Raw genomic sequence first — 27708 nt, forward strand, 5'->3', positions numbered from 1 at the left:
ACTAGGGTTATAGGGACGTCAGTGGTAATCTCGACGCTCAGAGTGGGAGTGTCATCTACATTTGTTGTCCTTTCTGAAACTAGAAAAAAAGGAAGAGAATTTAATGTATATATATATAAAATTTACTCCTGGAATATAATTAGATGCTAAATACGTACATTAAGACTACTTACCTTACAAATACTCACCTTACGAAAACGCATACTTACCTTGGGGAATACTCCCGATCCATCGCCAGTACCTCTGCTCGGGAAAGCCGCAGATCGTTACCTCATCCAGTCCTCACCTAAAAAGAAGGAAGAAGCATAAAATTAGTTGTTTAAATATACATATTGATTTTTTTTTGAATTTTGATTTAATAGTAGTTTAGCGTTGCAATTATGAATCGTCTCGGTAACGTAAAATGAAAGGATTCACAATAAGAATGATATTTTTGTAACTGAAAATGGAAGTTAATAAAAACTATTGTAATGTTTATTGAAATTTTGTGATTTTTCATAATGGCTAACTAAGAGAATTCAAAGGTAAGAAAACTTAGACGAAAACAGGTGGTGTAAAGTAGGGGTATTCCAATCTGAGTAGGGGAATGGGAATACCATGGTGGGGTGGGATTTCTCCGGCGTTATTAACAACTAACCAGCGCCATGAAACTAATCATAACCAATAATCAAGTCTGTTTACATTCTCGTACGACATTGTTGCCATAAACTTTTGTATTATTATCCAACCTGGCAATAGAAAATGGTTTTTTGTCCACTCTGCTGAGAAGCTCGTTCACCAGCAAGAACTGCGGCCCCAAAGGCTGAGCTAACGTCCGGGTAAATAACGACTTGCCAGCAATCGCGGTGAACAGTTTCTTGCTCCACAAGCAGAGGTCCCTTAGGACAGGACATGCTTCCCAAATGTCAAATTATAAAGGAATGCCAGAGCCTCCTAAAGGAGAACGCGGGCGGATTTGCAAAGAGTCTCTGGCATTGAAAATTGAAAAATTGAAATTGAATAACAAAAGTGGAGACAAATATTAAAAAAACTTGCAAAATTATGTTGTTTTTTTTTGTTTTTGAATTAAGTCAAATTGATTTTTTTTTTGTGTGTGATTGTGTGCGTATGGATATGTAAAGGGTTGTTTACACCATCTATCAATGTCGTATGAGATGTCAAATTTTCTACCTGCGAATGTTGTACACATAGTGTGACCACTATGAAAATTTTCATCTATCAAAATGATTTGGCAACTCATATGTAAATTTTTCATTTAGGGAGAGCTCTATTTGATACGGCATTCTTGTATGTAAACATAAATTTATCAGCTGTTTTCTGGCATTCTCAAAAAAAGAAAATGAAAAACAAAATCTTTAAAAAAAGAAAATGGAAAGTTATGTATATTTAAATATTTATAAAAGTTAACAAAGGGTGTTTATAATGTAATTTTCAGATCGATTGGTCGAAAGAAGCAGTCTTGGAAATGATTGCTTTGTGGCGAAAACATAAATGCCTCTATAACCCCAAAAACCTATTCTACCATAACAAACATGCTAGATATTCATTTTCCTTCAACCAAAATTAAAATTTGCGCAAATTTGCAACTCAACAATAAATGTAAACAATGACAAAAACAGCTGTTTTTATATTTATAGGTTATGTCATACGAAAATAACACTTGTAGGTATGAACGCACAAATTGAAAGTTGTATGGATGACGTCAATTTTGACAAACATAGAGAATGTCGAATGGGTGAAAGAAATGACAGCTCATATGACATTGATATATGGTGTAAACAGCCCTTAAGCAAATGACATAAAAAACAAATGTAAAAACACTTCCCTTATTTCTAGCATTTCGTAAAATGAAACCATACAATGTGCTAATGTAAAAAGGATTTTAATATGAACTATGAATTTTCTGTTGGAAAACCTTAAAACGGAGTATGAATTTGAGTTTTTGCCGGGTTGAACTGCTTTATGGGGAGTTTATATTTGCGCTATGGAATTGACGTTTGAAACCCAGTGGGTTTATTAAATCCGATTAATACCCCATTTGCACTTATAGTACGGTTACATTAGAGTTTTTTGGCGGGTTAACCCACTTCGAGAGGTTTTATTTGACGTTTGCGCTATGGAATTGACATTTGAAACCAAGTGGATTCATTAAATCCGGTTAAGTGCAAACGGGGACCATAATTGAATATTTCAATTCATTTCATAGAAATTCTACGTATCATGTGATCACCCCTTATACCAACGAAACACACCTTAACGAAACTGTCAAAAAACTTAACGAAAATGTCAAAAAAATAACAACATGAAGTTGGCAGCAAAAACACCTTCTTTCTTTCCGGTTGTCAAAAAGGTACGAAAGCAATGAATATTTTTTGCCAAAATTATTCATAAATAATTTTCAAATATGATGAACATCTTTAAAATAATATGTGAAATTGTTTATAATTTCAGTGCAAGGACGACAAATACATTAAAAAATGGCTGACGTTGATGTGTAAGTTTGTAAAAAAACAAATGTAATGCAAGTTGAGCCAAAACTAAAGAGACGCACCATGTAAAACGTAAACAATTGTTAAACATGAATGAATGAGTGTGAATTTTTTGGTGTACTGGACTCAGCTGGGATACAACTTCAGCATTAGTTAATAGGTTTTGTTTTTAGAAGTGAGTTTTATTAATAAATTGTGATGCTTTGTTTATTCCTATAGAGATGTACCCTCCGCTGCTCCCGCTGTTGGTGGCGCCATGGACATTAATCAAGCTTTGCAAGAAGTCTTGAAGAAATCCCTCATTGCCGATGGTCTTGTTCATGGTATTCACCAAGCCTGCAAAGCTTTGGACAAGTAAGTTGACTATTCAACAATAAATGTAACATGTCTAGTAATGAATTAATTTTTTTCTAGGCGTCAAGCTGTTTTGTGTATCTTGGCTGAGTCTTTTGACGAACCCAACTACAAGAAGCTCGTTACTGCCCTCTGTCACGAACATCAAATCCCCTTGATCCGTGTCGATTCCCACAAGAAATTGGGTGAATGGTCCGGTTTGTGCAAAATCGACAAGGAGGGCAAGCCCCGTAAGGTTTGCGGCTGTTCCGTGGTTGTCATCAAGGACTTCGGTGAGGAAACCCAAGCTTTGGATGTCGTCAAGGAGCACCTCAGACAAAACAGTTAAACTGTGTTTCAATAGTTTATTACTGTAATGGGGTTCAGTTGATGATAACGTAGCTGCTTGTTTTTGTTTTTATCAAAAACACATCAACCAATACCATCAATAACAACAACTACAAAAAAGTGACTAAACTATAAATCCATTATAGATTTAAAAGAAGTGAAACAACATTTTTTATGTGTTGAGACGTTTTTATTAATAAAAAAGCAACAAAAAAACTGAAAAAAAGATTAATTGGCGTAAATGGATGATTAAGATGATCTGTGGTGTGATAAACATATTCGTTTATTCGATTTTAATACAATTGATTTTGTGTTTGGGCCAATCTTCCAGTTGACATTTCCTATAAATGAAAAAAAAGAAGAATGGATATCAGTAGGAATTAAAGTGGCAATTGCTTTATTAAAACTATCAGTAAGAAATGGGAGAGAGAACTTTCATGGATTCCTTATGAAGGTAATGTATTTTGTTATGATTTAGAAATCTTCTGTATAATAATGAAATTTAGAGTATGTATTAAACGACATGAGGACATCAATATTTATGATGAACGCTAATGCAAACGAAGACATTAAACTGAAATGTTTACCAACCAGACACGATGTACAATTAGTAGTGCTTCTATGGCTTTTTGATACAGGGTGGATATTTAGCCGGTATTTCATATCGCCAATTGAAAATATTGTAATATTATAGTTATATATGCCTATACTTGATACTTAATACTTAAATACTTACATTTGTATATACAAGCCGAAGATTTAACTTCTTCAATTCTGTGTCAAAAAAGTTTGTTCCATCTCTTGTAATGTTTTAAAACCCTAACCATTTCACGATTCACTAATGTCACATCAAATCCTATCCTATGCCTAAAGTATGGGCCAGATTTGTCTTTCAATATGATTATTGATGGAATTATACAAGATTTAGCCGTTATAGAGATCTCATCTCTCATTGGAGAACTCCCCGTTTTATTATACGGAAGATTTTACTACACACAACGTACACAACGTATCAAACTAGGGCTGAATGTTATTTTGATCATCTTAAAAAAAAGCCATGGCTTGATTGACAATGTCAAAGTCCTTTGGTAGGTCAAACCAACACTAGTTTGTGGTACTGCGTGTATGGAGATGGAGCGGAGTTGTATTGTTGTACTGCGTTTCTTTTAAAATTTGACTACAGTGAAGCAATCGATTTGAACGGGAGCGCTAATATCCTTTACCGGCACCTGAAAAAAGTTCCCTTGAAGTTGAAGGCTATGCGAAAGTCTTTGGTCATCTTTAGGGAATGGACGAAGCGCGGCCAGGTTTCGCAAGCTTCTATATGAGGATCCCAAATCCTCAGCAAAGATACGATTCGTGGACTAACTTTGGACTAGACACTCTGGATCTACTATCAAGGATTGACTCGCGCGGTTGCATACAGCAAACCATAATCAACACCAAACTGAAGAGGTGAACAGCCGGTAGACAGAATAAATAGCATCCCAAGAAAAATTGGGGTGTCAGACCACAATTCATACATTGGCTGTATGTAACAGCAACATAGGAATTTTCTCCATGCTAGTGGAAAAGATTGATGCTGAAACCCAGGATTTTCCGGATTTCCAGCCAACAATTTTGGACGGAGTTTCATTATCAGCCCAATTAACGTCAACTCCCCGTCAGTTTTCTCACTCCTTTAAATAGAAATGACAGAAAGGCTAAACCCACGGGGAGTTGACATTCATAATCGCCCTGTATTTTTTTCTTCGGAACCTAAATACGTCGGTACATTTTGGACCATCGTTTGACATGGAAATGGTACAACGAGGAGAGGTCTAGGAAAGTTCTTAAGGTCTAGGTACATAAGAAGCATCGCCTGCTTGCTTCTGATAAATGAATGAAGAAGGCCGAGCCAATTTTCTAACTATGTTGCCGTTTTCTTTTTTTATTCTTTTATCAGGCGAGGCTGCTTATGTTCTCAGGCCAACTCCTCTAAGAACTCCATTGGGAAATATTGGGGACTCAGACCACAAGTCATACATTGGCTGTATGTAGCCGTGATTCTGCCCATCCTAACATTTTTTGGAATTGTCTGTGAATAAGACACTACTGCTCAAACTATCAAGTGTGTAAATTCAGGAGCAATCAAAAGTGACGCAAACTCTACCTTGAAATTGATCCAGAAGGTTTTTAGGGCATGCAAAGGTCTTATACTAAATTGAAAGTCGGCTTGAATTAAATCACAGTAGGTGTGTAAGCGATTACATGTCCTCCTTCATCAGGTTTGACTCAAGAGGAAAAGCATTTAAGCTTAATGATAACACATTTAGAAATTCTTGTTATTAGGATAACAGCAGGGTTGGTAAAATTGCTTGAAACTGCATGATATATACAATATCCTTAGACTTTGCTGGGTTCCAGGGCATAGTAATATAAGAAATTGGCACTGGCTCTAAGTCTATTGATCTGCCGGTTGATGAAACTGTCCGGCCAACCAATGTGCTACTATATCGGCAAATTTAAAGACATCAGTCTATTCATTATTCAATTTTTGACATGTTTCTCTATGATTCTACTAGCCTACCTTAATACCCTCCACTAAATTTTTATCACCTTGTTCACCACAGGAGGTTGTACCTAAGTTTCATCTAATACAGGTGAACATGTACGAACATTTATCATTTATACATATTTGGATAATAATGTTTGGTTTACATTTACGAAATCCACTCGATTTCAACTGTCAATTCCATTGCATAAACGTCAAATGAAATCCTATGGATTTCAGATGAGTATTCATTTGACGTATACGCAAAAGGAATTGACAGTTGAAATCGAGTGGATTTTGTAAATGTAAACAAAGCATAAAACTTCCAAAAAGAATGCTAATCTTAACGGTCACATTTAAAAATTTTCTTTAAAATCAACAGTTGCACCTAACATATGATTTGCCCCACCAGCTGTCATACTTACACAGAGTGTCAAATAAATTTACAACCTGTGCCTTGCGCATTATACGTCATCATAATCATTATCATCATCTTCAGTTTGACATTTACAATTCGCTCTCTCTGAAAACAACAAATATTATAATAAAAATAAACTAAACTACTATGCCCAAAAGTAAATCCGGTATTAAACGACCTATTATGAATATTGAAGGCATCAATGCTGCTATTCTGGACATAGAAAAAGGAATGACCATTGAAATGGCAGCAAAAAAGAATATGATAGCGAAAACCACTCTGTGGCGGCATTATAAGAAACGCAAACTACAAATAGGAGCCTCAACGACGACTTCTGCTGCTGTTGTGGTACCCAATGTTGTTCCCAATATCACAGCCATCGCCTCAACGAATAACAACAACAACAAACAAGTGGATGCTGGATGTGTCTTTAGCAATGAAGAAGAAATCTTTTTGGCTGAATATATTAAAACATTGGCCCAATTAAAATGTGATCTAAATCGTAATGATGTTATGAAATTTGCCTACGTAATTGCCCAGAAAAATCAAAAACCTATTCCCGCAACATGGTCAGCAAATTATGCTGCAGATGATGTGTGGTTAAATGGTTTTCTACAAAGGCATCCTAATATACCAATAGAAAAAATCGAAGAAAATACCATACAAAAGGCAAAGGAATGTTTATCCCTATTGCTGTTTAATCAAATTTTCAATTATTTAAATATGACGGTAAATAATGGAAATTCTTCTGCCAATAGCTCGAAATCCAAAAAGGAGTGAATGCCGTGATGAGTTGTTTTCTTGAAATTTGTACAAAGTTTAATTTGTAAACAAACATTATGGAATGCGATTACCATATCACACTATGTAGAAAGTTAGATTTAGTTTCACGAGATACAACAATAGAAAATCTTAAGCCGGCCATTAAGATAGAGAAAAATAAACTTTGGAACAAGAAAAACATGAAAGAAATTTGTGATGATACCATCGAATAAATGGCTGAATCTGTTTCACTGGTTGAAACAAAGAACCAGATATTTCTTTCACACAACAGCCCTGTTTGATAAGGAGAATAATCTGAGCTCGAATTCTTTAAGGACTGCTATCTACCATAATTGTTTTAAGAGTGGTATATGTAATCAATGGATAATCTGAAACATATTTTATGTGGCCCTTTATTTGAGTGGGTAAATAGACTATAGTTCGTATAGCTGAGCTGAGGTCCCCGAGCTGTTTAAATTCTTCACGACATAACAGCTTCTACAAGGATTGGCTAGATGAAAAATACTTCGAGTATGAAGTTGGTTATTAGTTTGTAATTCTCTGATGAATGTAGCCAAGAATTCCAATTGTTGGAATATCGACAAGAAATACATAATTACGACAAGAACTTTAAGTTTTTATGTCCACATATGATATACGATATAAATAAGATATATTTAGTATTTAGTATGTATATAACGTATTTATTTAAAATAGCTATAGTGTACATTAGTTCTTCAGTCTTTTAGCATGATAAATTACTATTATAAAGAGATAACCTGTAAAAGTCGTTTGCTCCTATTTTAAATGTAGAAAAATTATGATTCCATTATATCAACAAAAAAGTAAATAAAAAATGTATAAAAATGAGAGTTAAAAATGCAATGTTTGTTAAATTTTGAAAGACTAATAGAGCTAAATGTGTTGATTCTTAATGTTTTGGCAATCAAAATGTTTATCTCCAGTTCTCCAATTTCAATACCTCAAAATTTCTTTTTTTTTAAGTGTTTAGAGCTTTGATTTCAAAACATCAAGTAATCTCGTCCATAACTTACCTGGAACAATAGTAGACAGTTTTACATTGTGAGCATTTTTTCTCTGCACTTCCATAACAATTGCCGCATTTGTTTGCTACGTTCTTTTCTAAATCAGAAGTTGTGTTCGTTTGCTTATTAGTTTCTGCTGCCTTTTCCTCTAATTCAGCTAACATGTCAGTATTATAGGCTGCATTAAGTCTCTGAGCAATAGTCATAATATGATCTTTATCTTTGGAGAGAAAAGTACTTTCCTGCAATTGGGCAATACCCAAAAATCCACCATATTTTTCGGTATTCGCAATAAGATTTTCTTTTATTTCAGGCAATTCTTCCAATACTAAATTGGATTTCTTTGATGCGGATGTTTGATTGCTGCTCGACATTGACAGTTGACAGAGATATTGTTTCAAATCAATTAGCGGTGGTAATTGATCCAGCAGGGATTCGTGTAATAAACCCAAACACTATTGAAATTTGCGAAAAATATTAATTTTAGAATATTCTTGATCTACTTGGATGATGGTGATTTTAAGGTAGTTTGAGCGTCAGACACAAAGGATCCACAATAGAAGGTCAAATGTTTATTCATCTTTCGTTTTAACCATGAAACATTCGTGTCTAACTCTCAAAACACATTTGGGAAATTCTGAACAAAAATTCCCCGTGAGCTTCGTTATTCCGCCATTTTTAAATTAAGGAGCAAGTGAGAAAACTAACGCGAAATTTATGTTCAGAATAACCCCCATTGTACTAGGAGACCGATGTATACAGGGCAATCATGAATTTTTCCCTCGGCATTTTCCGCATTGAAAATAATTAAAAAAACGTTAAAATCTACTCGAATCACTTAATTAAGGAATATTTTCGACGAATCGACAAAAATATTATCTTTTGGGACATACCGCCCGGAATTTTTATTCATAATTGCCCTGTAACTTCTTTTTTGAGTTACCGACAAAAATCGGTAAAATTAAAATGCTTATAATTTCGGTAATTAACGATATTTTTCGATTACGTAACAGCCAAAATTAAGTAGTCGTTAACTCCTACTGATAGCAACAGTGTTGTCAATATTTATTGATACTTTTCATTCATAATTTTGCGTTTTAATTTGACCGATATTTGTTGGTAACTCAAAAAATGAGTTACGGAACTCCACTACTGCTGATAATATACCTTTCCCAAATGTTTTCGCCTCTCCTCATTAAGCTCATACGATTGCATAACATTGGTATTGAACAACAATTGTCTTAGGCAAAACCAGGCCTGAGCTTCATGCTTAACCACTTTGACAACATCTTCACCTTTGACAACAATCCACTTTTCTTCTATGAATTTTTCTAGACCACGTTTAGTTTTTCTTTGCCATGGTCGAAATTGTAAAAGATCTGCCATTAACCAAATAATATCGTGAGTAACAACCATACGTCGTGATGCACTTATGGGCAAGGCATTTAAATTATCGGCCATATAGCAAAGTATCGAAATGCAACGTATACCAATTTTGTATATTAAATCCCTTTTCTGGCGTTCGAGTTCAGTTAGTATTGCCTCATCTACATCAATGTTGTCCTCATTTTCGTGATAGCCCATGCTGTGGGGAAGGATAGGGAATATGTTAAGGATTGGTAGGGATAGGAGGCTTTGAAATCGAACTACAGTCGAACTTCTCTATAACGAGCTGCTAGGGATGAAGATTTACTATGTTATAGAGAAAAGAGACTATTTGGTGTAGAATACTCTCCCAGCTGAAATTGTTACCACTGTTAGGAATATTCTTCCTCATTACTGCATACTTCCCGAAAACTGCACTTTTCCCCTGAAAAAAGGCCGGGTACTTGAAAAAAAACACAATTTAAAAAGAAAATTTTGTTCCCGTGCCCGAGATTTGCACCTGTCCATATCAGAATGTCTTAAAACCTAGGCCGAAGTTCGGCTACATTAAAAAAAAAAATAAATTTAAAAGAAAATATTGTTCCAGTACCCGGGATTTGAACAGTCTGAAGGTCGTCTATTTAGTGATACATTGCATTGTATATGGAAGCGTATTTCGTTAGCTTTACAATGTGGATACCATTGTTATCATTATCCATTCAAAAGTGGTGAAGTTATAAACAAGGGAATTATCGGAATTTTAAAGGCCCATATCTGGGGAAGTATGGAATTCCCCCAAAGAACTTTATATTTTTGTAATAAAGACTGAAAAATATACCTGTGATAAAAATTTCAGATTTGTCCCTTAACTGGGAGAGTGTTCAATTTGTTCCACTTTTTTAAGATTTGTTCTTTATAGAGGCGTTCGTTGTAGAGAAGATCGACTGTACTTTTGTCATTCATTAGAGATTTTTAGAATAATTTTTGCTTACCTTACGAGACCAATAACTTGTGCCACACCTTGAGCACAGTAATCAATCAAATCCAAAGATGTATCCTGTAGGGCTTCACATCCACTAGAGTGATACAGAGCCACATCTAGCAGTGCAATAGCAGCACCCTCGTGATATAACACCGTGTAAATTAGAAATGTTGCTTGAGGATTGGGGTCAATGTCCAAAAGATGAGGCAAAACTTTTGTCTTCCACAAAAATATACAATAGGCTTCGTGTATGAGTATCTTCAATTTATCACGAGATATTAACATTTCCTTAACTTCTTCCTCACGATGTTCAGCAGCCTCCAGTATGGCCTGTTGACTCAGCTTTATAATCATTTCATGAATATCTAACCATTTGTCAGAACCCACATCACGTATTTCAAAGGGTCGAATACTCTCGACAAAGAAACTTAATTCTTCGGGAAAAACGAAATTATTCATTTTTTTCGTTAGCAGTCGCTAAAAAGTTGTGTTTACAAATAAATGCAGTTGGTTGAAATTTCTTGTTTGTAAAGCTGAAAATAGTTTTCTTAAATAAACAAAATTTGAAATTGGTTGCTATGGTTCTTTTTAAAGAGTGAGTTTACAACAGGAAAGAAATAACTGTATTTTACAGTTGGCAAGAAGAACTGGTACATAGTTCATATGATGTAAGTACGATACGTAGACATAGTCAACCTTACTTTTATCCACGTCATCAGAATTACCACATTATTACCAGATTATTACCAAATTCAATACCCTCTTCTAACTATTAAAAAATAAACCCACGTTTAGTGGCATCTTCGAGCCCATTCAAAAAGTTTTAAAAAGTCCAGTTTTTGAATCCATTTAAAATCTTTTCCACGAAATCAAAATGTTGCAGAGAAAACAAAAAAAATGTAGAATTAATATTGTGACATCATTTATGATGAGTTTAATGGGTCGATACATACTTCTTAGTCTATATTACGATTGTTTTACATGTACGTTTCTTTTATGGAATAAAAATTTATTTATAAAGCATTTCACACACTTTCTGTATAACGTTAGCCATATATTTTTTCATATATAAATTATAAAATTGAATAGAATATTGCAATTGTTTTGTTATTTATTTGAAATAAATGAAAACCAGATGATTACCGATTGGTACAACTGGAAACTAATAAAACATATAGAGAGATAATAAACTATGAGCGCACTATTTTCCTCCACATAAGTATATCCAGGGGTACAAGTAGTTAGTTATGTGGAATAATGAATATAAATCTAAGTAGAGGATATAGGCATTGAGACATCAAACAATAATATTGTATCGAAAAGAAGGGAAAACAACAAAAGAATTTTTTAATGTTATCACTAATAACTTAATTATTAAATGCTGTTGAAGCGGATGTAGGAGGTGGTGGGGGTAGATTAGATGCAGCCGCCGACGGTACTGCTGATGGTGTCATAATGGGTACTAGAGGTGGTTGTTGTTGTTGTGGATGCTGTTGCAAATGTTGCTGCTGTTGTTGTTGAAGATATGCAGCCATTTGTGGTGGCATAGGTGTTGGTTGTGTGGGATAAAGACCACCCATAGATGGTTGGATTTGTGGATAGCTGGCCACAGTCTGAGCTGCTGGATATGACAGAGCAGCTGGAGATGACATATATTGTTGATGGCCAGTGGTGTACATTGGTATCGTGTTTTGTGGAACAGACATTTGGGGTTGTTGTTGAGGAGCGGTAGCTTGAGGATAAGGGAGTTGTATGTTTGATACATTGCTAGTAGTGGGGGCTTCAATAACACCGGGAATATATAAATTCGATGGGGGTGGTAATGTTGTTGCTGAGGCTGGAACTGGCATGCTTGGTTGCGAAGGAGAAGAAACTTGCACGGTTTCTGGTGACGTTGGTACAACAGGAGCTGGAGCTGCAACTTGAGAAGTTGTTTCGGGTGCAGTAGTTTCAGTTTGTGGTTTTTGCGTTTCTGTAGTAACTTGTTCGTTTTCCTTTTGTGTTGGACCCTCAGGTGTGGGAGTGGTTATCAATTCAGGTGTATTATCATCTGGATTGAAATATTGTTTGAACACACTTTGCTGTTGTTGTTGCTGAGTTGCAGATGGTGTTGTCGTTGCAGTTGATGTACTAGCAAAGGTATTGCTCAATGGAGGCACATATGGTAATGTTGGAGCAATAACCGAAGTTGCCGCAGTTGCTGGAACCACAGGTGTGGTAACAGATGCAGGAATTGTTGGTGCTGCTGTAGGTATACTTTTAGGTGGTTGAGCAACACCTCCTGGATTTGCAGCCTGCAGTGGTATACGGTGAAGGTAACCATAACCAATACCGCAACCCAAAGCACCCTCACCACCCCAATTAGAATTAGGTTTAATGGTCACCTCACGGCAAGCATCGTCATCAATGTTGTAAACATACATCTTCAAGGGCTGTTGTTCATGGGTCATTATCAATGTAAACAAATCATCATTTTCATGACGTATAGCATCAGCACCAATGACATAATCGGAATAGGCCCTTAAACCAGCCAATTGGGCTGGCGAATCTGGATACACTTCCAAAATATGCCACACATGTTCGTTGGCACCCTCAAACGAACAGAAACGTATACTAACACCCAACAAACCCTGACCACCCCAGCCAGTACTGGGTGTCAGTGTCAACTCACGAACTGACTGTGTTTTACTTGAATACACCACTAATTTTACCGGCTTATCAACATTTTGTTTCAGCAACTCTTTCAGCATATCATTATCTTGATCCAGCCTGGTACCAGCAATTGCAATAATAAAGTCGAAAAATGCCTCCAGACCAGCTTTTTGTCCGGGAGAATTATCTTGAACCTTTGAGGAAAAAATATCGAAGAATTTTACAAATTAAAATATTCACAATCTCATGTACTGTTACCTTTAATACGTGGTATCCTTCGGTACCACCACCAGGAATTTCTACACTGTGTCCTGATCCCATTTCTTCTAAATAGATGTTTTTTCTTCAAAAATCCAGAAATTGAGATGATCTGATGTGGCACTATCAAGAAAAATAAGCAAGCAACAAAAAAATAATTCTAACTCTGTCACTCTCTGTCAAAAGTGTGCACAATTTACAGTGAGTGGGCTAATGTCAGATGTAAATGTGAGATTTATTGTACGACAAATTGTATACAAGAATTCTAATTAGAAAATATATGTAGAATAGCTTCTAGAATGGATAATTTCAGAAGAATTCCAATAGGTGGAAGGAGCGAGCATCCAAAAACAGGAGATCATATTTATGATTTTTTAACAACAATCCCTTTCAAATATATTTATACATTGAATGCTCACCCAGCTGGCGGAATCTTTACCACAGGTAAATCTTTTCGGCCTGATTACAAAGTTTTTTGTTTCATTGCTTCAAGAATTGGGCATTGGAATATTGCCCAATCAAAAGCAAAGTATTAAACCTTACTTAACATTCCGCGTAATATTTATAATATATTTTAAGATATTTTTTTTTACTTTTTGTGGTTGATTGGACACTTTGCATGATTTCATTTTATAAATAGCTCTGTTCCAGAACTAAAAAGTTTTTACAATTTTTACCACTTTTACACATTTTGCGTTCCCGTACACAAAATTTATATGAAAATCGTTTACGACTTTTACAACTTTTACCACTTTATAAAGTACGGGAACAGGCCAAATATTGTGAATTTACCATACGTCCCTAGTTACGGGCCTCTGTGAAGTTCCGAAAATTCCCTTGTTATGTCGGCTACATAAAAAACAATTTAAAGGAAATTTTTCTTCCTGCCGAGGTTTGCACCGGTCTATAGGTGATAGCATTAAATCCCATACGAAGGCCGAACAATTTACATTTAAAAATATTTTTTCCCTAATTTTGAAGGCAATTTGTGGAAATTTTAAGGGCTCATAGATAGTATATCCGAAAGGGGTGCCTAAGGGAAAGTAGTTCCCATGAATATCAACCTCCCTTTACTTTTCTGAAATGTCCTTTAATTTGAAACGGGGTTTACCTTCATAACAGAGACCTGCGCCGATCGGCTCACAGCCGGCTAAGCCGAGCCGCCGATCAAATTTTAAAGCCGCCGCCGCCGACAATTTTGTCGACTGAGCCGTTAAATTCATATTAATAATAAAAATATGAAAATAGTAATGTTTTAATGCTTAAATATTAAAAACTTGGTATTGAAAATGAACTTCAAAAATATATTTTTGTATATTTACTTGCTGTTGATTTAAAACATCTTTTTTATTTTTGCTGAAAAAACTTTTCTGTTTTTGGCGAATGGGGTAACACTTTTAGGTGCACGTTATATGTAATTTTTATTTGAAAATTCTTTGATATTATCTTTTAAATTTTCATTGACGTCCACACACATTTATGAAATCATATGAAAATTTTGATATGTTCATTATTTTGCATTGGTTTGAAAGTTACGAATTTAAAAACCAAGAATAATTTCAGATTACAGAACCATAAGACCTTGTGTACCTCCCTTCACACCTCTTACCTATGAACTAATTTTCATGTTAATGAAATTTTGCATAGTCTGGTTGTTATGAACTTAGAAGACTTTTTCCGTTAATTTGAAATTTAAATTTATTAACGTTCGTTTTTATGATTTTTTAAAATTTATGTTTTTTTGTATAATGTACAATTTGTTTTGTATGATCAATTTTATTAAGATCGATTTTATTTTAATAGTGTAAACGTTCTATAATATGTTTGTTATCGTTTTTAAAAGATGTGTTCAGTAATATCTTTGTAATAGATAAACGATATATTATCGTTTGGTATTTCTCACAATGGCTCCTTTAAGTCATTCCAGGAGAAACCGCCAAGAGAGAAAGAATTAAGTAAGATCAACCTTTGTACCTTATTTGATTACGCAATCATTTCATTTAATTTACTTTGTAATTTCATTTAATTTATTTAATTTACATTGTCATTTCAATTTCATTTATTTTAGATAATAAAACATCATCAAATATCATCAAACCGACAAACCAAATAACATGAAACAAACAGATGTACAAACTAACGTACAATCGAAATAAACAGACTTTGTAAAAGAACGAAAGGCCAAAGAGTTTGGTTTCATTTCAATCGAGGGCAAAGTTTGTGTTTTATTATAATTCTTCTGCCAAAAACAATAAGTTGGCCATTTGCCATAGTGGAAACTTATTCGAAAACGTTACAGCCGTAACACTGGTCTTATACCTAATTCCTAATCCTTAAATTACAAATAAAATTTTTTTTAATAAAAATGTATGCAATATTTTTAATTGTTGTTTAAAATGCCTATGTGTGTACATATATATTTTTTTATTATTAAAAAGTAAAAAAGTGTTAAGTTCGGTCGGGCCGAACTTTTTATACCCTCCACCACAATTTTCAGTCATTTCGGTGGATTAATGTGGCCACAACCTTCAAAATACCGAAAATCGGAAGGTACCGTTCTATGGGGGCTATATGATGGCGTGGACCTATACCTTCAAATTTCTGGGGGAAAGTTTCATACCCCCAACGAACACTAAATACTAAATTTTAGCCATCTCGGTGAGATAATGAGGCCAAAACCTTCAAAATAATGAAAATTGGGAGATATCGTCCTATGGGGCTATATCAAAATGTGGACCTATATAAACGTTTTATGGTAGAAATGTTTCTTAGCCTCTGGAAACACAAAATGCAAAGTTACAACCGATTCTGTTGTCAAATGGGACTAATACATTCAAAATATATTAAAATGACGCGTACTTTACATGGGGCGTTATATGGGGGCTATACCAAAACGTGGAAATATATAAACCAACTTTGGTAGGAATGTTTTTTGGTCTCTGGAGGCACAAAATATCAAATTACAACCAATTCGGTGGTTTCCCAAAATTTCATCCACCTACGTCAAGACGGACGGACATGGCTATATCGATGTAGAATTGCACGCTGATCAAGAATATATATAGTTTGTGGGGTCTACAATGATTATTTCGAGTAGTTACAAACGTAGTGACAAACTTAATATACCCCCATCCCATGGCACAATTACCCAGGTAGTGGCATCGTAAAATTTTGAATATGTTATGTCAAAACTTTCTTTATGTTGTTGGGGAAATTACAACAAAAATAATTTTTTTATAAAGGGATTTGACTTTTCATATCCGATCAGCTGGTGTGATACCACTACCTGGTAGTTCTGCCATGCCCCATCCTATGGTGGAGGGTATAAAAACGATGCAATATAAAAAAATTTTAAAAACATCGGCTCACAGCCGGCTGATAGCCGCCGCTGACATTTTTCAACATAAGCCGCCGCCGCCGACAAACTTTGCTCGGCGCAGGTCTCTGCTTCATAATCACCATGGTACAAATACACAGGTAGCCGCATCGGCAATTGTTGGTAACATAAGATGTCAAAATTTGACATTAATTCAATGCATTTGACACATTATGTTACCATCAGCTGGCATGATAATGCTACCTGTATTATTGTACCATGATAATCACCCTGGATCAGCGTTGCCAGTATTTTTTAGACTCATTTCCCCAACTTGTCCAAAACTTTTCCCCAAAATTCCCCAGATTTTATTGAATTTCCTCAAAAAAATCCCCAAATTTTTTTTTACAAATAATTACAAAAAAATCAAAATTAGTTTTATTTTACTATTAAAATATATCATTAAACTTGTAAAGTATTCTATACACTTATATATGAATTAAATTAACGATATTCAAAACTTCACTTTCAAGTGATTCAGAATCATTAGTCTCATTGGATTTATATAAATTTGTATAATGAAAGAGTTGTAACATTTCTTTAGCTGGGTCAAAAATTCTACAACAAATGGAGTTGTTAGAAAATTGATTATTTATTCTAGTAACTCGTACTGCATTTTATTTCCGAATATGGTTCAAAATAGAAGACTCTTTCTACTTAAGAATTAAGGACTGTGTACATAAGCTGTCTCGCCTAGTTGTCTGGCTTTATTACTTCATTTCTGACATAACAAAAATAAGAGAATAAAGAAGGCCGAGCAAATTTCGAACTGGGTTGCCCTTTTCTTTTATATTCTTTTATCAGAAGCAAGCAAGGTAAGCAGGCGAGGCAGCTTATGTACCCAGGCCTTCACTTGTTGGAACGGAAAGCATATTTAATGCCATCTCCAATTTACGAATGATAACTATCTCCATTGCGATTCGTAAACAATCGTGGAGATTTTTGTGTTGACAACTGGTTCTATATAGAGCTAAATTGTGTTCACCCAGTGAATTGCTGCAAATATTTTTTCAATATCTTCTTCCTTTTTATAAATGGTTTCAATATTCGAGTGCACAGGGAAAAATGCATATTAGCAATGTGCATCGGTTTGAAAACTTAGATTAAGGCCCGTTCTTACATCTTTTCTTTAAAATCCCTTTTTGTTATACTTTACTTTAAGAAAAAAAAGGAATAAAGTTCGCATTACCAGGGATTTGTTATTACATCTTACATTCCATTTCAAGCAAAACCGTCTGTATACATCAAATTTACTCAAATTGGGTTGGTTAATTTGAATTTGCTCTCAAATTGTTCTTGTTTTTGGGCGCACTTTAAATTATAAAAGAAACACAAAGTTCCTTTTAATTTATCTGACACTTATTATTAAAGCAAACTTGTAGGAATTAAAAACGGGTTATCTGTCCGATATCGGCCAACATTTAACTACAAAAAGTATTATATCCTTTTTGGACTTAGCATATTTATCTCTTTTATAATTGGAGCCATGAATGTTAAATAAAGTTTAATTTAATCATTGCCCATAAATACAGTAATCATTTCTGCAGTTAAGTCCCCTTATTTCAATTCAACCCACTGTTCTAGTACGCTGTCAGTCGTCGAGCCGCATGATAACACTTCAAATCTGTCATAAATTATTACAGCTGCGACCAGTTAGTATATGATGCATGTTATTTGTGCGGCACGCGTGCGCTGCTACTATTAACGTACTGAAATTAAAAGATGATCTGAAGTAATTAGACAAAAAAGAAATTCCCCAAAAATCCCCAAATATTTTTCAGATTTCCTCAACATTTTCCCAATTCCCCAAGTCGAAAATTTTTTCCCCATTGCAAATAAAAATTCCCCAATTTGGGGAAAAATCCCCAATACTGACAACGCTGCCCTGGATAAGAAAATTTGTCACTTGTTTAGCATTTAATACATTTTATTTTGTTGGAAAATAGTGTTCCTTTCTCATTTGCCGATTATATTTAGCTTAATAAATACACACATCTGGATATTCTGGATGGTCAATCAAATTTACTTCATTGCCAAAGCTACTTGATATTGTTGTTGCAATTTTTGTACAGATTCGCGATGCTTAGCCATATCCTTTTCTACACTTTCCAATGTGTCCGTAGAGCTCTTCAATTCTTTAGAAATGTATTCAATACGTTTTCCAACATTTTGACGAGATTCCTCCAGTTCTTGTTTTACCAAAACGGGACCATACAGTTTGTAGACTTTATTGTCGGGAGCCAGCAGATTTAATTCATCCAAAACACATTTGTTCTCATTCAATTGACTTTCCAAGAGTGTACGCTGTTTCACCAATTTCATGCATGCTACAAGAAAACAACATACACACAAACATTCGAATTTTGTGGTTAAGTAGTTTTTTGTGCCCACAATGGACATCAAATCTTCGAAGGGGATACGTACTTTTTTGTAAATTCTGATAGACTTCCAATTCAGATTGCAGTTTCTTTACTAAGGCAGCACTGTTTTTATCCATTGTGGGGGAGTTTTTCCAAATAGTTTAATTGATTTTTTATAAAATATAAAGCAGATGCCAAATTAATTCCTCCAAACGAGAATAGAGTATATTCTGGTGAATCACAGTTGTAAATGTTCGGAGTAGGTTTAGTGAATCATCATCTGATTTCACACCGCCTCGAAACATATGATACACTGAGCAAAATTTATGTTTTTTGTATAAAGTCACTCTAGCAGTTGCTCTGTTCCAGAACCTGCAATAATCTACAAATTTTTGCTACGATAACAATTTTTCCTTTATGATATCGAAAACATAAGCTCTGTTCCTTTAGGTGCAAGAATCTTCAAGTTTTACCACTTTTTAATCGAAAAGCGTTCCTTTACTTCAGAGACCATACAATTCATATGGGTGCAGTTTGCAACTTTTACTACTTTTGCCGGTTTTACCATTTTTAAAAGTAAAAGAACAGACCAATAGTAAAAATTAGTAGATTCTTGCTGGTTCTTCAACAGACCACGTGTGTACCAGATTGTACCAAGGCAAATTTATATAAGGTAAATGCATGAATTACAACAACTAAAAATTTACAAAAACAACATTGTTGTTATTGAAAATTTAATTTCAAAGAAAATATTGAATAATGGGGTCGTTCTAAAGCTACCCATACACTATCAAATTGGCTTGTTAAGTGTGTAGCAAAGCATTCAATCAGCCTTCAATCTGCAACCGAAATCTTCAAATTTTCCTCTAAAAATGAATGAACTTAATTTTTTTTTTTATTTTTTTTTTTTTTATTTCATCACAGACATATGCTCTGTTCCAGAACCTGCAAGAAGCTACTATTTTTTACTACGATAACATTTTTTCCTTTATGTTATCGGAAAAAATAGTAAAAATTAGTAGACTCTTGCAGTACTGGAACAGACCAACAATGTTCTGCTTTTCAAAATTGCTTTTTGACAACTTTGAAAATGAATCATATTGACAATTTTGAAAATAAATCATATTCATCGGATTGACTGGGTTTATTTTGAAAATCAAAACAATTTTGATTTTCCTCAATCCATGAAGTTCGCACACACATACTCATATTTTAAAAAAAAAACACATACTACATGGTACAATACGAGTAATACAATTAAAAGCAAGTCCCAGCTGATTAGATTCACCCGTGATACTACCCAGCAAAAATTTGCATCCGCGGATGCAGTTAAATCACTAGAACAATTGCCGCTGGAGTACATCTTTTCCTATGAATTCACCTATGAATTTTACAAGAGATCGCGCAGCTAGGATGCACTCCATTTTGCTTCCACAGCACACAGCTAGGATGCACTCCATTTTCGATCCAAATCACAGCCTTTGATGTACACCTTTTTCAGATGTAATTCGAATTATTTTATTTGTAATTCGAGATTTCTATTTGTAATTCGTAACATTTCATTTGTAATTCGAGAATTCCATTTGCAATTCGAATTATTCAATTTGTAATTCGAATTATTCCATTTGTAATTCGAAGTATTCCATTTTTAATTCGAATTATTCCATTTGAAATTTGAATTATTCCATATGTATTTCGAATTATTCCATTTGTTATTCGAATTATTCGATTTTAATTCGAATTATTCCGTTTGAAATTCGAATTATTCCATTTGTAATTCGAATTATTTCATTTGTAATTTGAATGATTTCCTTTGTAATTTCAAATAAAATAATTCGAATTACAAATGGAATAATTCGAATTAAAATCGAATAATTCGAATTACAAATGGAATAATTCGAAATACATATGGAATAATTCGAATTACAAATGGAATAATTCGAATTACAAATGGAATAATTCGAATTACAAATGGAATGATTCGAATTTCAAATAGAATAATTCGAATTACAAATGGAATAATTCGAATTATTAATGGAATGATTCGAATTTCAAATAGAATAATTCGAATTAAAAATGAAATGTTACGAATTACAACTAAAATGTTTCGAATTACATCTGAAAAAGGTGTAGTGTTTTGGATTGAATTTAAATGCAGTCTAAAGATGTTATAAAATGCAAGCCATTGCAAATATCCCAAAATAAATAAAATACATTGCTTATTCGTGTAAACAAGAATATTAACTTTATTATACTGATACAGGTGATAAAAACTCTCCATTAAATTTGATCATAACTGAGTTTACTTCCTCCGCTCTGCTTTTTGTGACACCGCAACTGATATTGCTTCATCATCCAAATGGTTTTTCATTTTTCCTCCAACTCCAGTTCAGATTTCCAAAAAAACTGTAACTCCACTTCAAAAATAATTTGCGTCTTGCGAATTACACCAATGTTCGTATCTTTAGTTTGTATTTCTTTATTTTTTTTTTTGACAAATTCTTATAATTTTAGACACTCAAAAATTGGCTTGCTTGGCTTGGGATCTATAAGCGAGTGCTTCTAAAGCCCTCGGCACATACGGTCCGTTTAGTGACACGTTGGGACATGCGTTGTCCCAAAACAGTTAAATTATGTTTAACTTTAATGCGCCAGCCATGTTGTCGTTTTCCAAAAAACTTGGCATCACTTACACATTTTTCATGTGGTTGTTGTAGCGCGACGCACAACGCACCGTATGTGCCGAGCGCTTAAAATGTATCGAGCGGAGTCCATTTTCCGTTTAGTCATTGTTTTTCATTGTGTATACTTTTTTGCCAACCGTTGTTTTCAAAATAAAAAATAAATCATCCACATACAAACATATTGTTACGGAATTAGATTTAACTAATGTCCGTGTAGACGTTGTTTTATTCCCCGATACGATTTGTACCAAATAAAACAGGGTTCGTTTTAGATTACGTTTCTACAATGCTTTATTTACTTTATTACACTTATTCGGAACCGAATTTAATTACTAAGCACACAGCAAGTCTCTAGTTAGCACGCAGCTCTTATTTAACCGATCTGTTCAGTTTAACGCTTAAAACACAACTACTCAATGTTGCCATTCGTAACTCTATTTATACCCAAAATCTCCTTGGTCTAGAATTATCTAGAAATCTGGCAACACCTCGAATCTGTGCAACGAACACACAGACGCACATTCGCACTAAGCGAACAACCATACTCACATACATACATGGGGGGAATACAGGCGGACGACAAGCAAAGTAATGACATAATTACAACAACAAACAAATGCAAGAAAGAAGTAGCAACTAAATGATAATTACATGATTATGGCAAAACAAACAAAAGAACATTAACAAAAGGTAATGTAACGACTAGAATGATGAAGAGAGTTCTACATGGTCGTTGTTGTTGCTTAAATAAAGTAACTGCGTAATACAAACTTTACGTTATAATTCAAATTTTTAAATTAACGGAAATTAAACTAAATTAACTTAAACCTATCAGTTACATTCGTAACATTGCCTCCCGCTTAAGCCTGTTCGTCCCGAATAGGCACAGTTCCCTCTCTGTGGTATGGGCATTGGTAACACACTGCCTCCCGCTTAAGCCTGTTCCTCTTGACTAGATGCAGTTCTCGTTCTGTAGTGGTGGCAACTGATTTAGATGTACCCTCTACTGCGTCAGCTTTGGACTCTTGCTCTTCTGGACGACGTTGCTTTCTCTCCAGGAATCGCGATGCTATACCTTCTTTCTTCGTGGTCACCTTCCTAAGTGCCACCTGGTCTTCCTCGGATTTGCCCTTCCTTGCTGTACGGCCGCTTTTCGATAGACCTTTCCTCGACTACATCTTCTCTTTTTCCTCCTCGTCGCGAGATTTTTCCACTTTCCTACGGGCCAATTGTCAGCGGCTTCCACCTTCAGCGTACGGACATCTACAGCGATCTCGTCGGATTCTGCACTTTGGCGATGCTTGCTTTTCTCGTTGTAGCCCACATTTATCGGTATTTCCACATTGGACCAAGTCATCACACGGTGCTTTATGTCCAGGTTGATGTCGAAGGCAATCATAAAGTCCACGCCAAGTATAACTTCGTCCACAATATCGGCCACTATAAAATCGAAATTTACCGATTTCCTACCCATACTTAGCCTTTGGTAGGCCTTTCCATGCACCGGGGTCTTCTCGCCTGTGGCCGTCCGCAATTTGACTCCATTTAACGGCAATACCTTCCCTTTTACCAAATCCGGTCTAATAATGGACTTTGTTGCACCGGTGTCCAATGTCAAGGTACGCAATACACCATTGACGAAGCCTTTAACCGTTAAGTTGTGATTCTTCTGCTGGACTATGGCTATAGAGATTGTGGGACCATCATTTTCATCCTCTGCCAGCAGCGTCTCGTGATTGACGGAATTCCCTTTATTTGATTCACCTGATGTCACCCTTTCCAGATTCTTGGCCACCGGTTGGTCGTCGCTTTTTGAAGGCGGTGAGGTGGATCTGGGCCTTGCTTGTCTCAATCTGCATTCTCGGGCCAAGTGTCCAGTTTTCCGACAGTTATAACAAGTTTTTCTCGTTTTTCCAGCCCCTCGTTTCACACGCATTAGTGCATCTTTCAGATGATCGACCACGGTCTGGGAATTGTTGTCCTCAATTTCCAGCCTCCTCACGTTGTAAGCTTTAGGTTTCACCAGCATCCTCGCGGTTTCTTGGGCCAGGGCAAAGGACACGGTTTCTGCAAATGTTCCTATCGGTGCCGCATACGTCGCAAATTTTATCTCTGGATCATGAATACCACTTGCAAATGTCTCAATCTTTATGCGGTCCACCAATGGATGTGTCTCTCCTGGATATGCCAACTGCGCCAACCGCTCTATATCAGCCGCAAAGTCTTGTAAAGTCGCATTTGGCTTCTGGACTCTTCCCCTCAGTTCCATTCGGTAAATCTCTAGCAGCCACTGTCTCGAACTGTAATTTGAACACATTGAAAGAGGTAGAGCCGTCGAACACTGGAGGCTTAATTTTTAACGCGTTGTGGATAGCTCTCACTGGGCCGCCTTTGATTTCCAGTTCCGACATTTTCTTCTCAAGGTTCACAAATTTCTCATCATGGGCCAGAACTTTCTCGTCAACAGACAAAATCTTTTTATCCAACTCTTTCATTTGTACCTTCACGTTTTCTACTCTCTTTTCAATCACCATCGTGATGTTCTCGAGTTTCTCGTTAATTTTTCTAGAGTTCTCTTCTAACTTTTCCTCTAATTTTCTGGAATTTTCTTCGCTCTTTCTGGACATCTCGTCCAACATCTTACAGTTGTCAGATTCATTTCCGCCATAAGTCTGGAATTTTCTGTTTTAATTTCCATCATAAGCCTGGAAGTTTCATCATTTTTCTTATTCATTTCCAGCATCATCATAGCCAGCATTGATTTCAAATCGTCACCCCTGGCAGCTACCGACGAAATTTCCTCAACGCTGGATTCGCCCTTTGCCGATAACTCGACTTCCTCCTTACCGTCGAACTCATATTCATCGATGTTCATTCCACGGCGCTCGAACTCTTCCAACAAGCGTTTTTGTAGTTCGGCCTTGTTGCCAGTAGAACACAACTCCAACTTGCTTAGCTCCTTCTTCAAGTCTTCCACTCGTAGATCCTTAAACTTTATTGTAGGATGATCGTAATCTCACTGCTGACACCAATTGTTACGGAATTAGATTTAACTAATGTCCGTGTAGACGTTGTTTTATTCCCCGATACGATTTGTACCAAATAAAACAGGGTTCGTTTTAGATTACGTTTCTACAATGCTTTATTTACTTTATTACACTTATTCGGAACCGAATTTAATTACTAAGCACACAGCAAGTCTCTAGTTAGCACGCAGCTCTTATTTAACCGATCTGTTCAGTTCAACGCTTAAAACACAACTACTCAATGTTGCCATTCGTAACTCTATTTATACCCAAAATCTCCTTGGTCTAGAATTATCTAGAAATCTGGCAACACCTCGAATCTGTGCAACGAACACACAGACGCACATTCGCACTAAGCGAACAACCATACTCACATACATACATGGGGGGAATACAGGCGGACGACAAGCAAAGTAATGACATAATTACAACAACAAACAAATGCAAGAAAGAAGTAGCAACTAAACGATAATTACATGATTATGGCAAAACAAACAAAAGAACATTAACAAAAGGTAATGTAACGACTAGAATGATGAAGAGAGTTCTACATGGTCGTTGTTGTTGCTTAAATAAAGTAACTGCGTAATACAAACTTTACGTTATATTTCAAATTTTTAAATTAACGGAAATTAAACTAAATTAACTTAAACCTATCAGTTACATTCGTAACAATATTGAACTTAAAAATATAAAAAAATTAATAGATTAAAATTTATGTAATATGTATTTTGTTCAGTTCCACAGATGTAAATATTACATTCCATTCCATTTAAAATGATTGTTTTCAATCATAAATATAAAAGCTGTGTTCCTTTACTTACCTGAGGTTACCATTTTTGCCATTTGTTACCATTTTTAACCTGCAAAGCGTTCCTTAACCCCGAAAAGTGGCAAAAATGGAAGCAATTTTTAACTAGGCGTTTACACCAGACAGTTTGTCTTCAATTTCAACTCTGATTTACTAACACATGCATACATTTGTCGTTTGTCTCTCAGCTGCCCATCAGTTTTTCACAGACATCCGGGTTGACAACTTTTTGACATTTTTGTGAAAAAGAAGTGAGATGATAATTCAAATGTTCTGAAAACAAAAGAATATGTACAAAACAAAATATGTGAACGGAAAACAAAATGAAATCGGTGATTTTCATTCATAATTTTACAATTGTTTTCGCAGTTGTCTGGACGCCTACGTCGCACAGGCAAGTTGTGGGATTTTGACAATCAATACATGAAGTCAACTGTCCTGTCATTTGTAAACGCAGGGTAAGAGAGTGAGAGTGGAGTGGAGAGAGCGAAAATGGCTTTCTCTTCTACCACAGGCTACCAGCAAAATTTCTGCAGGTAAAAAATGGCAGAACTGATTTTTCGACTTTTGAGTCGAACGCTGACAAAAATAAATGAAAAACTGTGAAATAAAAGACGAAAATTGATTTTTTATGTTTCTTTTTGACATTGCTGCCACATCTACCATTTTTCCGTTCCTTTACTTTTCTGGTAAAAATGTTCATGAGAGAGCAATTTTGAGCAATTTTGACATTTTTCTCTTTTACCACCCTTACCATTAAAAAAGTAAAGGAACAAAGGTAATGAATCTGGTATTCTCTTTTCAATATTGTATAATCCCAGAGGGGAAATTATTTGTCAACCTATATTTTCATGAAAAACATCAAAAGTACGTCTTTATTTACCACTAGTATATAGCAGCTACCGAAATGTATTATTTGTTTTTCATAACCTTTTTGAAAATATGCATTATATCTTTGCATTCGTAAAAAAAGACAAAAATCTACATACTTGGATTAAAAAATAGTCTCGGCAATTTTTTTTCATTTTCGACATAAAACTGGCAGCCAGTTCAAAATTTTACTGGCATGAAAAGTCTAGTGTCAGTGGAGTCGACAATTCAAAAAATGTAATTGTGGTAGTTAAATATTGTGTATGTATTGAATTTTTCGAACTATGTAATTGTAATTGCTGAGTAATGGATTTCAGATGAGATTTCATTTGACGTATACACAAAGGAATTGACGGTTGAAATCCACTCGAATTCGTAAATGTAAACGTACTATAATCCCAAGGTTCTTATGTTCCGGGCCACACTATAATGAGATTTGTTCCTTTACTTTTTAAATGGTAAGAGTGGTAAAAGAGAAAAGTGTAAAAATTACTCAAAATTGCTCTCTCATGAACATTTTTACCAGAAAAGTAAAGGAACGGAAAATGGTAGATCTGGCAGCAATGTCAAAAAGAAACATAAAAAAATCAATTTTTGTCTTTTATTTCACAGTTTTTAATTTAGTTTTTCCAGCGTTCGACTTTTTCTTCTGTTTTTCTTTTTCATTGTGAAATAATCGTCAAACAAAAGTCGAAAAATCAGTTCTGCCATTTTTACCTGCAGAAATTTTGCTGGTAGCCTGTGGTAGAAGAGAAAGCCAATCCCTCTCTCCGCTCTCACTCTCTTAAAAATTGCTTCCACTTTTGCCACTTTTTGGGGTCAAGGAACGCTTTGTAGGTTAAAAATGGTAACAAATGGTAAAAATGGTAACCTAAGGTAAGTAAAGGAACACAGCTAAGATATCAATTAACCTGTTCCCGTACTTTACAAAGTGGTAAAAGTTGTAAAAGTCGTAAACGATTTTCATATAAATTTAGTGTACGGGAACGCAAAATGTGTAAAAGTGGTAAAAATTTTAAAAACTTTTTAGTTTTGGAACAGAGCTAATGAAATAATTTCATGAAATTAGGAGTTCTTAGATCAGGGCTGAGCAAAATGGAGAGAGAGGGAAATTTAAGGGAGAATTAATATTTAATTTTTCTTGATATTTCATTACTTATTTCAACACTATTTTAACATTAAAAAACTACACTAAATCAACCACAATGCAAATTATTAAAAAATATAAATAAAAAATTGAATAAATGTTTAATTATTCATGGTTCACAAAAATTAAGAGTACGTTTTCACAATTTTCCTGTGTGCTAGCACACAAGCGAGCTCAGCCATGTCTTAAGCCCTCGGCACATACGGTCCGTTTAAGCGCTCGGCACATACGATGCGTTGAGCGTCACG

The 27708-nt window shown here is 35.1% G+C and overlaps 6 protein-coding genes and 1 long non-coding RNA gene across 9 annotated transcripts in view; 3 read left to right on the plus strand and 4 right to left on the minus strand.

The window, feature by feature from the left end:
• The first annotated feature begins 2349 nt into the window (after window positions 1-2349).
• RpS12 (ribosomal protein S12) lies at window positions 2350-3396 on the plus strand. Its single transcript, XM_073981216.1, has 3 exons — window positions 2350-2494; window positions 2709-2843; window positions 2904-3396. The coding sequence occupies exons 1-3, from the start codon at window positions 2478-2480 to the stop codon at window positions 3169-3171; spliced, it is 420 nt and encodes a 139-aa protein (XP_073837317.1). The 5' UTR covers window positions 2350-2477; the 3' UTR covers window positions 3172-3396.
• Window positions 3317-7763, plus strand: LOC141401206 (uncharacterized). The gene is made up of 2 exons (XM_073981214.1): window positions 3317-3624; window positions 6086-7763. The coding sequence occupies exon 2, from the start codon at window positions 6269-6271 to the stop codon at window positions 6899-6901; it is 633 nt and encodes a 210-aa protein (XP_073837315.1). The 5' UTR covers window positions 3317-3624; window positions 6086-6268; the 3' UTR covers window positions 6902-7763.
• Zmynd10 (zinc finger MYND-type containing 10) lies at window positions 3339-10849 on the minus strand. The gene is made up of 4 exons (XM_073981209.1): window positions 10287-10849; window positions 9097-9514; window positions 7939-8384; window positions 3339-3511 (listed from the first exon to the last, which is right to left on the minus strand). Exons 1-4 carry the CDS (start codon window positions 10733-10735, stop codon window positions 3454-3456), a joined length of 1371 nt encoding a protein of 456 aa, XP_073837310.1. The 5' UTR covers window positions 10736-10849; the 3' UTR covers window positions 3339-3453.
• Window positions 10850-11176: 327 nt separating this feature from the next.
• Grasp65 (Golgi reassembly-stacking protein 2) lies at window positions 11177-13377 on the minus strand. Its single transcript, XM_073981208.1, has 2 exons — window positions 13187-13377; window positions 11177-13122 (listed from the first exon to the last, which is right to left on the minus strand). Exons 1-2 carry the CDS (start codon window positions 13247-13249, stop codon window positions 11644-11646), a joined length of 1542 nt encoding a protein of 513 aa, XP_073837309.1. The 5' UTR covers window positions 13250-13377; the 3' UTR covers window positions 11177-11643.
• A 1588-nt stretch (window positions 13378-14965) lies between these two features.
• On the plus strand, window positions 14966-15565 carry LOC141403647 (uncharacterized). The gene is made up of 2 exons (XR_012412869.1): window positions 14966-15141; window positions 15255-15565. It is a non-coding gene; the product is annotated as an uncharacterized lncRNA (long non-coding RNA).
• Window positions 15566-16390: 825 nt separating this feature from the next.
• Window positions 16391-27708, minus strand: part of LOC141401205 (protein Exd1 homolog) — a 45266-nt gene continuing 33948 nt past the window's right edge. For all 3 annotated transcript variants that reach the window (XR_012412287.1, XR_012412289.1, XR_012412288.1), the window contains exon 4: window positions 16391-16481. The gene's annotated coding sequence lies outside the window, so the exon portion shown is untranslated. The remainder of the gene's footprint in view (window positions 16482-27708) is intronic.
• Window positions 18469-19166, minus strand: Pfdn6 (prefoldin 6). The gene is made up of 2 exons (XM_073981218.1): window positions 18987-19166; window positions 18469-18889 (listed from the first exon to the last, which is right to left on the minus strand). The coding sequence occupies exons 1-2, from the start codon at window positions 19057-19059 to the stop codon at window positions 18585-18587; spliced, it is 378 nt and encodes a 125-aa protein (XP_073837319.1). The 5' UTR covers window positions 19060-19166; the 3' UTR covers window positions 18469-18584.

The sequence above is a fragment of the Musca autumnalis genome, unplaced genomic scaffold (genome assembly GCF_047663935.1).
Source record: "Musca autumnalis isolate F117 unplaced genomic scaffold, ASM4766393v1 scaffold_4, whole genome shotgun sequence".
NCBI lineage: Eukaryota > Metazoa > Arthropoda > Insecta > Diptera > Muscidae > Musca > Musca autumnalis.

Bases quoted from the DNA above. Each gene is read 5' to 3' on its own strand.
- Grasp65 (XM_073981208.1), bottom strand. From the start codon at position 13,249: ATGGGATCAGGACACAGTGTAGAAATTCCTGGTGGTGGTACCGAAGGA. The intron at 13,123-13,186 runs GTAACAGTACAT...TTTTCCTCAAAG, and splicing joins AAGGATACCACGTATTAAAG to GTTCAAGATAATTCTCCCGG.
- LOC141401206 (XM_073981214.1), top strand. From the start codon at position 6,269: ATGCCCAAAAGTAAATCCGGTATTAAACGACCTATTATGAATATTGAA.
- RpS12 (XM_073981216.1), top strand. The intron at 2,844-2,903 runs GTAAGTTGACTA...ATTTTTTTCTAG, and splicing joins GCCTGCAAAGCTTTGGACAA to GCGTCAAGCTGTTTTGTGTA.
- Zmynd10 (XM_073981209.1), bottom strand. From the start codon at position 10,735: ATGAATAATTTCGTTTTTCCCGAAGAATTAAGTTTCTTTGTCGAGAGT. The intron at 9,515-10,286 runs GTAAGCAAAAAT...CCTTCCCCACAG, and splicing joins CAAGTTATTGGTCTCGTAAG to CATGGGCTATCACGAAAATG. The intron at 3,512-7,938 runs GTAAGTTATGGA...TTTCATTTATAG, and splicing joins ACTGTCTACTATTGTTCCAG to GAAATGTCAACTGGAAGATT.
- Pfdn6 (XM_073981218.1), bottom strand. From the start codon at position 19,059: ATGGATAAAAACAGTGCTGCCTTAGTAAAGAAACTGCAATCTGAATTG. The intron at 18,890-18,986 runs GTACGTATCCCC...GTTTTCTTGTAG, and splicing joins CTATCAGAATTTACAAAAAA to CATGCATGAAATTGGTGAAA.